Source organism: Rhinatrema bivittatum, chromosome 19 (genome assembly GCF_901001135.1).
Source record: "Rhinatrema bivittatum chromosome 19, aRhiBiv1.1, whole genome shotgun sequence".
Lineage (NCBI taxonomy): Eukaryota > Metazoa > Chordata > Amphibia > Gymnophiona > Rhinatrematidae > Rhinatrema > Rhinatrema bivittatum.
In genome coordinates this window covers 10,266,819-10,277,529 of record NC_042633.1, presented here as the reverse complement: position 1 = coordinate 10,277,529, position 10,711 = coordinate 10,266,819, and the positions used below count along the sequence as shown (strand labels likewise).

The following is a 10,711-nucleotide window of genomic DNA, read 5'->3' as shown; positions in this document are numbered from 1 at the left end:
CACAGGTCCAAGTACAGATCCCTGAGGCACTCCACTGTTTACCTTTTTCCACTGTGAAAAAATATTTCATCCTACTCTCTGTCTTTTAACCAGCTTACAACCCACAAAAGGACATCTCCTCCTATCCCCATGACTTTTTAGTTTTCTTTGAAGCCTTTCATGAGGGAAAATGAATGTGATAAATGTACATACATTGGAGACCTAGCACAAACAGATGGCATGTCCTTATGTTCTTATGTCTCATGCATATTTATTGTGGATTTCCTGAAAACCCATCTGGCGATAGGGTCACCATGAAAGGTTTGGGAAACCTTGGCTTACAGGATGAGCGAAAATACGGGCTATTAATTTAGATGTGGGATGAAGTAAATGTCAGAATGTAATCAAGCTTTAATAAACTTTAGTCAGCAACTGATTATTCATTTTAGAGATGCCACCATGGTCTTTAAATTGTAGTTGTTTGCAATCTCTGGTAACACCAAATTGGCTGAGATGCTCATGTGATGACTTACCAATGTTACTTCCAGGTTCTAATGTTCAATTTAAGAGGGGGCTGATTTTTTTAGATCAACTGTCAAGCAAGTTCTTTTTTTTTATTTATTAAGGCTGCTGCTTCAAGAAAAAATATTTTCAGAAAACAAGATTACATCACGCAAAATATGATATTTATTAATCAATATGTTACAATGCAATTATTTTGTTTTCTTGCGGCTTCCTGTGGCTTTCCCCATTAGGAATTCCTTGGTGTTCATGTCTGGTCTGATTAGGATGATATAACATTTGGGGAAGAATATACAACCCAACAAGCCAGCACTGGAGGACAAAATAGCAAATATTTCCACAGCCACTGTGTATTTCCCTGATGTGCTTAGAAAAGCAGGAATGAAAGAGATCCAGACAGCAATGAATATAAGCATGCTGAAGGTGATGAACTTAGCCTCATTAAAGCTGTCGGGTAACCTTCTAGCTAAAAAGGCTACAATGAAGCTGATGGTAGACAACAAGCCCATGTATCCCAGCATGCACCAGAATGCAGTCAATGACCCTTCATTGCATTCAATGATTATCTTCCCCATCTGGGATTTCATGTTCATTTGGGGAAATGGGGGAGTCACTAACAGCCAAGTCACACAGATGAGGACCTGGACCAGGCTGCAGGCTAATACTAGGGCAATGGGTAGTCGTGGTCCCACCCATGACCTTAGGTTGCTGTTTGGTTTGGTGGCCTTGAAGGCTATGACCACCATGATGGTCTTGGCCAGCAGGCAAGAGATACAGATGACGAACACAATGCCAAATGCCATCTGACGCACCATGCAGGTCAGTGTTGTGGGGTGGCCTATGAACACTAATGAGCACCCAAAGCACAGGATAAGGGCTAATAACAGGAGGTAGCTGAGTTCACGGTTGTTTGCTTTCACAACTGGGGTGTGGCGGCTCTGGAAGAAGACAACAAGGATAGTGGATGGGATTAATGCACCAAGCACGGAGATAACTGCCAGAACCATGCCCAAGGGTTCTTGATAGGACAGAAATTCGATGGACTTCTTACGGCATCCATCTTGTCTCTTGTTGGGCCATTGGTCATTGGGGCATTTCTTGCACTCTGTGGCATCTGGAGGAAGAAGCAATTCCATTCATGGCTTTGATGAGGAAAAATCATTATATTAATAGAAATTAGAATGTGAGTATCATTCACCTTTAGAGAGGCTTTACCTTTTCCCATCTTTTTTGTGCCTATCATTTTGGTAAATTAAATCTATTAGCCTGTTTATGGAAACTTTTGGCCAGGAAAATAGATTAATTTCCACTTAGCAACTAAGGAATTACATGACAGGCTGTGATTTTCCTTTTTCCATTGGAGTGCTTTAACTAAGTTTGACTAAGGCCAGTGTTGGGTATGTGAAGCAGTCTATTCATATACTGATATCTATTGGTAGATATCTTCTGTTTATTATGTATTTTTGTTGTACCCCACCGAAAATGTTGGATTGTGTATGTACATTTTGTTTCAAATAAGTGCATACAGTACAAGGTAATTCTTCACTGAGAAATGTGCTTTTTAAGATTGTATGTATTCTGGAACGTCTGTCTATAAACATCTGCATGGACTTGAAAATGCATTAGCCTGTAATTCTGTGGTCCATCAACTGACCTAGACAGAACCAATGTACCCTCTAATACCAACCCTCCACCCTACAAATGTGGTCACTACTGAGTGGAATTCATAGCACTCACCGGTTTGGTTACTAAACTCATCTTCAGAGCAGGGGACGCAGTCAAAGCAGCAGGCAGGTTGCCCATCCAGAATGGCTTTCCGGAACCCAGGACCACAGCTCTCACTGCAGGCAGAGGCAGGAGCCTTAATGGAGAGAAATGTGGAGAGAGACAGAGCAAATTTATCAATTAATAATTAATCAAGAAGTTCTCTATTTCAGACAACAGAGGACAGACTGGAAGAGGTGAAAAAAAGGAAGACTGAAAGAATGGTCTGAAATGGATGTTAAAAATTGTAAAATCATGCATTTGAAGCACAAAAATCCACAAATTTCAAATCATTTGAGTACAAAACCTGAAACTTAAATTGGGGATTGATGTAGGAGTAATCATCTGCACTGGCTAAAAGGTAACCAATCAATGTTATAAAATGACAGGGAAAGTTAATTGCATGCTGAGTTGCATAAGCAGAGGTATTATCAGCAGGAGAAAGGAGGTCATTTTGCCCATGCATTGGTCATTAGTCTTACGGTCCCGGGCCGTGCCCTGGTCCCTGCACCTACCTCGTGGATGGCTGCGTCGGGAGGGACATGAAATTCAGAGCAAATCCGTCTGCTTCAAAGTTAACAGGGAGCGCACAGATTTGCTCTGAATTTGATGTCCCTCCCGACGCAGCCTCAGTGAAACACAGGTCTGTGTCGGGGGACCCGATTTAACTTGAATTATCATAGTAGTGGAGTTGCCACTTGAATAAGATTGATGAAGTGATGTAATAAAAATTCATTGGAAGTAATATGGACTATGAAATATTCTCTGCACTTGTCATGTTCTATATGTAATTCATGCTAAGTGCAGCACTTGCTCGATTTATCTCTGAATATTCCACTAGCAGATTTAGTGGAAACTGGTTCTGTGAATGAATTCCAGTTTCCTTGGAACAGAAACAGAAAGCAGCGGTAAGAACAGGGATTGGGAAGTTAAAATATTACAAGCAAGCAACACACTGGAAGAGTGGGGGAGGTCAGGAGGGTCTATAGAGACGGACAGAGTCTTTTCCACACCTAAGAGGGTGTTAGTTGGCACCTTTAAGACATGTCAGCCCCAAAGATGCCATGGTGTGAAACTGTAGGCACAAGTAATGCAGCAGTATTTCTCCTGGTGCTATTTTACTGCTGGAAAAATACCGTGGAATTTACTTAGCAGTAATGCTGAGTTCTGCTGCTTTTTGACTCCAGCAGTGTTATCCCCTCCATGAACAATACTGTAGTTTAGTGAATGATCCCCTTAGTTTGCAAGCCCTCTAGGATAATGAAATAACTAGAGTACTGGAATGTAATTCACTTTGAAGTGTCACGAATGGTGGAAACTAAATAGTGGCAAATGACAATAGATGATTACAATTAAAAAGCACTGAAGGCTGATTACAGCTTGTGGCCCATTGCGTGGCGAGAGGCTGCAGATTAGATTTGGATAAGAGCTATAAGATCTATGATATTGTCATTTGGTGGGTTTAAAAATTATGAGAATAAGATTTATGGAGGTATAGAGTATATCTGGTCTCCTCTCTCCTTGGAATTTGATTGTGATTAGTTGGAGAGGTAGCTGCTTCATTTCGTTGTGGAAACTAAATAAATACATAAAAATTAGTACTGACTTTTGCTATCTCTTCCCATAGAAGTCTCCCCAAGATTCAGACTGGTGAACCCTGGATTCTGGGGTGCTGACTCTACTACTGAGCTAAAGATTGTTGCGTTCGTGGCTGCTCTACACCCTCGCTCCATCCTCTCTACCTCTGTGGCGACTCCCTCCGGGTCTGATGGACGGCTTGCTGCCATGGCGTCTCCATGCCGCTTCTCCCCGGCGTCCCCAGACTGGCTCGACGCTGCGGATCCGCCATGTTCCTGACGATGTAGGGCGCACGCTCCGAGGTATTTACCAGCAAGGGCACGAACCTCAGGGGCGTCCCCCTGTATTGATGTCATCCATTTCCAACATAAAAGGTCTTCACTTACGCTTACGATTTGAGTTAGCAAGGACAAAGACATGCATTCCGGACTATGAATCGAACACAGACACAAACTCGGATTCGTCCAAGCTACTCTGCCTCTTCGGACTTACCAGAGGTACCCGCTCCTCGGGGGCCTCGCTCTCTTTTCTCTATTTCAGATTGCAGATAGGAACCGGTACTCGTTCCTCAAGGGCCCATGTTCCTGAATACTCTGAAGATTCTCTACTGCCTGGAAGCTATCGCAGATACAGACATTCGTGAGTTATCACCACTTTCTCAGAGCTTTCCCTGGAATCAGGTACTTGCTCCTCGAAGGCCTAACTTTTTCCAGCTACTGAGCCTCTTTAAGAATTTATGTGAGATTGTCATCTACTACTGGCTATGAATACAGCATACCCTATCTACTCACTATCTATAGTTTCTCTACAGCTCAGCAACCCTGGGATCGCAGTTCCAGTATCTGAGGGACTTCAGCCCTGCCGGGCATATCAGCTCACTACTGCCATCTCTGGTGGTTCTACTAACCTGTCTAATAAAAGAACTATCTGTGTCTATCTCCATACCCAAGCCTAGCCGGTGGTCCCTCTCAGGTTTCACTCCTGGGGGCGCTGTCATCTGCCATCGGCCCAAGGATTCACCTATTTACATTCCTTTCCAGCTGAGTACCCTCTCTAGCACTCCGCTGGTACAGATTGCCAACTCAGCAGTCTATATCATAACAAGATTGCTAGTTCCGCCTACGGAGCATATCAGATTGCTAAACTCCTCCCACTCCAGGAGCTAATTATAGCAGATCGCTAACTCCCATCTGTTTGCTCCTCCCATCAGCATAGCAGATTCTAACAAAGATCCCAGACAGCTTCTAATTACTAAAAAATCAATTGGAGTTGGATTCAAAGCAAAGTAAAGATGACTTTCATCAAGTTTATCCAAGTCAAATATAAATGTGTCCAAAATTGAATTTCAGTCATGTCAAAGAAGGTTCATCCCATCACTATTACTCAGTATCTTATCAATCAGTTCTCTATGAAGATGGGAGGGAGGGAACGGTGGGTGGAGAGTCATCTAACCTGTGTATAGTCTTCAGTCCACATGATGGCGCTGGTGTTAATTTTGATGTCCTGGTCACTGGCTGCTCCAGAATCATAGTGGCCGATCTTTATATAATCAAAGTAACCACTCGAAGACAGTTGCCAGTTAAGAATGTCATAAGAAGCTGGCGGGTTTCCATTTTGATCAAAGAAAACCTCCCGGCCCATGGTGTTCTTGAAATGTACCTTCTTTACATAATGCAGGAGCTGTGCCATTAAAAGAAAATATGTCTGCAATGATTTTATCGGTGGCAATCTAATTTCACAGGCGTACAACTTTGTCTCACCTTTGCCAGTCATATCTAGAATTTGTAATGCTTTTCTAGCTGAGAAACATGTGTAGTATCCTGGAAATCACTGAAGTCTACATACCTAAAATGCAGCTTGAAATATCACTTCAGCTTCCTGACTATGTTTATCTCACTTCATTCTGAGCTAATCAGGTGGTTGATCTGGTGTTTTGGGCACCTTCATAGATTTAATACACAATTGAAATATGCCCAAGGAAAGAATTACGTTCTCTACTATATGTTAAGTTCCATAACAGAGAAAAATCCTCAAATATTTTTTAAATTAAAGATCTATATTTGTTCTCTGCCATAAACATACCCTATGTACTGCAGATAAGGTTTTCAATCGGTCAGTTACTGCTGGTCAAAATGGTCCAGTCCTGGTTTTACTCTCATTCTATGCATGGGCCCCTGAAATCTGTGTTTTTCTAATAGAAATCACAATCAGTCTTCACATATATTGTAGTAAAACCTGGACTTCTTTAGCAGATATAGGACCTACCAGGAAGCCTACCTTTAGAAACAATAGGCTGAATTTTCAAACGGCCGCACGAGTAAAAATCGAAACATCTGGGGCCAGGCCCTGAATGCTCCGTGCGTATTTTCAAAAGAGCTCAGCCATGTGCATAGGTCCCAATATGCACACAAATGCTGGGCCCTAAAAAAGGGGCGGGCTGGGGGGCGTGGCGTGGATGGTGATGGGTGGGGCAAGACTGAGACTGGCCAGGACAACTGCCATTAACCGCTGTCCTGGGGAAGTGTGCATCGGGAGCAGTAAGTAATAAAACAAAAAAATGAAAGTCGATGGGAAGGGTTTAGATGAAATTTCCTATTTTGTTTTATTTTGTTATCAAACCAAAATGATAGAAAAGCTGATGAAATCTAGTTGGGCTTAGGCTCAGGCCCGAAGCCGAGGCCTTGTCTAGGGAATAGGCCGAGGCCAAAAGCAAGGACCTTGTACTAGGGCAGAGTGTGATGCTGGGGCCTTGGCCTAAGCCTAGGCCCAAAGCCATGGCCTACCTATGCATAGGTTGTGGCCAGACACATGAACCACATGGTCTAGACCCAAGTGTAAACGAAAAAAAGGGGGAGCTATTTTAACGCTCACGCGAAAGAATATTGCTTATTTATATTTTTTATTTTTTAATTTGGTTAATTTTTATTGTTGATTTTAGTGTTAATTGAAGACAAAAAAACGTACTTTCAATAGCGATTCACATCTGAGGTAGAAAGGAACTGCATCAGCAAGCCTGACGGCGTCCCTTTAAATTAAAAGAGCGCCCGGTCTTCTCAATCATCTACAGTTACTTTCAGATGTTACATCACTCTGACTATACCTCCATGAATTCAATTTGCCGCCAAGTTATATGAAATTCAAAACCAAAAAGACTTTTGTATAAGTTGTTCAAAATACACCATCAGGTTGTCCAACTTTCAGGTTGTCCAACTTTCAATGAAAAATGCGGGAATATCAGATAAGTCAGAGTCGAAGTGTATTAACATGGCTCGCTGTGCTTTGACGGATGCAGTAACTTCCTTCAAAAACGGACGGGTAGAAATACTTCAAACACGGCTCAAGCCGTCCGTTTTTGAAGAAGTTACTGCATCCGTCAAAGCACAGCGAGCCGTGTTAATACACTTCGACTCTGACTTACCTGATATTCCCGCATTTTTCATTGAAAGTTGGACAACCTGAAAGTTGGACAACCTGATGGTGTATTTTGAACAACTTATACAAAAGTCTTTTTGGTTTTGAATTTCATATAACTTGGCGGCAAATTGAATTCATGGAGGTATAGTCAGAGTGATGTAACATCTGAAAGTAACTGTAGATGATTGAGAAGACCGGGCGCTCTTTTAATTTAAAGGGACGCCGTCAGGCTTGCTGATGCAGTTTCTTTCTACCTCAGATTTGAATTGCTAAAGAAAGTACGTTTTTTCGTCTTCAATTAACACTAAAAACAACAATAAAAATTAACCAAATTAAAAAATTAAAAATTAAAAATTAAAAATATAAATAAGCAATATTCTTTCGCGTGAGCGTTAAAATAGCTCCCCCTTTTTTTTGTTTGATTGTTTTTCTGGGCGTGCTTAGCTCTTTTGTTTTTTCTAGACCCAAGTGTGACAACGGGGTCTTGGCTGAAGCCCAGACCTAACATAGGGGCGTTGAATTAGACCCCAAAAAATGTAAAAAGCTTATCTGCTCCGGAGATCCAGTGTCACGGTCTAGGCCCAGGCTCAGACCTGGAGGCAGGACCTGAATCGCAGGCCAGGTCACGACAGCTGGACCTCGAACTAGGCGGGGTCCTTGGCCCAGACCTGATGCCGTGTCCTGGACTGGAGATCATGTACTGATGCCAGGGCCTCAGTCTGGACCCAGGCCCTATACTTGTGCCTCAGCGTCAGGTGGAGGCCCAGGCATTGGAGCCCTCCTTTTCTTTCTTCAGCTCTTGAAGCCAACTGACGTCATCCTCTGGGGTCGCACCGGAGTTAAATCCAACTAATTCCATCAGCGGACAGTGTCATTTTTATGAACGGCATCATACGGTATTGCTGTACATCAAAATGGTGCTGTCCACTGAAGTGAATGTACTGGAGTTAATTCATTCTGGTATAACCTCAGAGGATGTCATCAGTTGGCTTCAAGAGCCAAATAAAGAAGACAGAAGAGAAGAACTCCGAGGCCTGGGTTCCATGCCCAGCCTCTACCTGACCCTGAGCCAAGGCCCAGGTGTTGAGACATATTCTCCGGACTGGGTTCCACTGTCGGGCCTGATCCCAGGCAGAGGAACAGGCATTAGGTCCCAGTCTCTGGCCTGGGTCCAGACGAGGGCAAATCGTCAGTGCCTGGTCTCCGGACTTGGTTATAGCATCAGGTCCAGGCCCTGGCCTAGGCTGAGGCCTAGGTATTGGGACCCATCATCTCAGCTGGGTCCTGGCATTGTGCCATGGTCCTAGCCGAGGCCAAGGCATTGGGTCCAGGACTTAAAGCCTGGGCCTTGCGTAGGGCATAGGCCAAGGTCACAGACCATCCTAACACTGAAGGCTCGGCTTTGCATAAGTGTAGGCCATGATAGGTTACCTTAGCCTATGCCCTATGCAAGGCAAAGGCTTCGGTATGGGCCTAGGCCTCAGTGTCGGATACCCCCCAGACCGGGTAACTGGGGGCAGGTGACTATCCTGGTCTTGATATTTTTTCATGTGGAAGGGATGAGAGGGGGTCTTGGGAGGCCTCAGAAAGCCCCTTTTCCTTTTTTTTTTGTTTTTGATGGTTTTTCATTTTTTAAATGTTTATTTAATTTTTTAACAAAATAAATGAAATAAACATTTGAGGAAACAAAATGCATGGTAAAGTAGACCTCAAAAAAAAAATGAAAAACAAAACAAAAATGTATCTTCTTCCCACCCCTAATACTGAAAGTCAAATATCTCAAACATTAACCCATACCTGCCAAGGCTCAAAGTGTTTAAAATCCCCACATGTCCCATTGAAGAAAGGTCCTTTTCCAGGTTCACAGGCATACATGGCATGCAGGGCATGAGCCACCGTGTACACGGCATTATAAGCGTTATACACGGACCTTAGATTTGACGTATCAAAGAAATTGTTATTAATGGTCTTCAAATCTTCTTTCCCTGTGCAGAGTTTCCCTTTTCTGCTTAGCTCTTGAAGAGTGGCCTGGTCCATGTTGAGGTCAGCCCACCTGCAGCCAAAGACGTCTTCCCAAAATTGTGCAACAAAGATGTCTTCTGTAGTTCTGAAAGGATGAAGGTTATAGAGGTACTCTTTGAACCATGGAATGTTTCCTGTAGAAACAAAGACTGCAATGGTTCCTTTCAGAGTTTTTAAGAAATCCTTTTCATAAAATTTTTCATTGAAAGCCCAGCCATCCGTAGCAATCCAGACTTTCCCAGCTATGTCACTCTTTGCAATTGCCAGCATCACCGGATAGAAATTGTTACCAGTGGAAAAGGCCACAATGACCCTGGCTGTCATCTTCTTCACCACCTCCACAATGCGCCTTGTCTTCTCTTGTGAGTAAAACAGGGGGATGATTTCAAAGAAGGCTACGCACACCCCAGCCTTGACCAGCTCTTCTTTTAGCATCTGACTCCCAATCTGTCCATATTCATTGTCCTCTGCGAGGATTCCAACCCAAGTCCAACCAAAGAAAGTGATCAACCGGGCGATGCCCAAAGACTGTAACTCATCACTTGGAGTTGTGCGGAGGAAAGAGGGAAATCGACTTTTATCACTAAGAGTGGCTACAGTTGACGCATAGCTGATCTAGAAGAATTTCACCAACAGCATTATTTAGTTTTTCTTACCCTTGATCAACATTTATAAGAGTGATAACATAAATTATTTTTTTCATTTTCTTACAGGGTTTTTCAAGACATACTAAACTTTTTTCTGCCCTAGCCATGTCCTTTAGATCAAAGGTGATCAACTTCTTCACCTCTACACATCCATCCTCTTTCTTGACATTAAGTAATAGCAACCATGATAGCTTCCCTTACAATCACAACTTCAGTTTGGCTTTTGAAGGATACCAAGCAATGCATTGATATTATCTTTACAACTAGCCAGAGCAATAGGATAGTCCAGAGTTTGTTATAACTGATTCATACCTGTGTCTGTTTGTAGACTCCAAGTAGCTGAGCTATGATTATGGACATCCGAGATAGGGTATCTCCAATCACTGCTACTAATGGAGCTGTTCCTCTGCAGGTATAATTTGGAATGGGGTCTTTGTTTCCAGTGAGTTGCCACATTGTACCTTGCAGAGACCTGGACTGGGCACTGCAGGAGTCATATATCCAGAATCCCAAGCTAATGTTGGGCAGTAGGTAGTTGTTTTTGTTAATTTCTTCTAAGGCAAATGCCATGACATTCACATGTTGGTAAATAAGGAATTGTAGTCTAAAATAATAACAAAATATACATAGAAGATAAGCAAATTTACTCTAAGAAGTGAATTTTCAAAAGAGTTACACAGGTAGAAGTAGGTATTTTCATTACATTTTTACATGCATAAATCCATTACGCATGTAAAAATCCATTACACATAGGGACTTTGTCGAAATGGGGATCTAGAGATAGA

The 10,711-nt window shown here is 42.7% G+C and overlaps 1 protein-coding gene across 1 annotated transcript; it reads right to left on the bottom strand.

Annotated features, from left to right (window-relative positions):
* Window positions 1-692: 692 nt before the first annotated feature.
* On the bottom strand, window positions 693-10,496 carry LOC115081133 (extracellular calcium-sensing receptor-like). Its single transcript, XM_029585641.1, has 5 exons — window positions 10,239-10,496; window positions 9,055-9,894; window positions 5,296-5,523; window positions 2,239-2,362; window positions 693-1,615 (listed from the first exon to the last, which is right to left on the bottom strand). The coding sequence occupies exons 1-5, from the start codon at window positions 10,494-10,496 to the stop codon at window positions 693-695; spliced, it is 2,373 nt and encodes a 790-aa protein (XP_029441501.1).
* Between the last annotated feature and the right edge of the window lie 215 nt (window positions 10,497-10,711).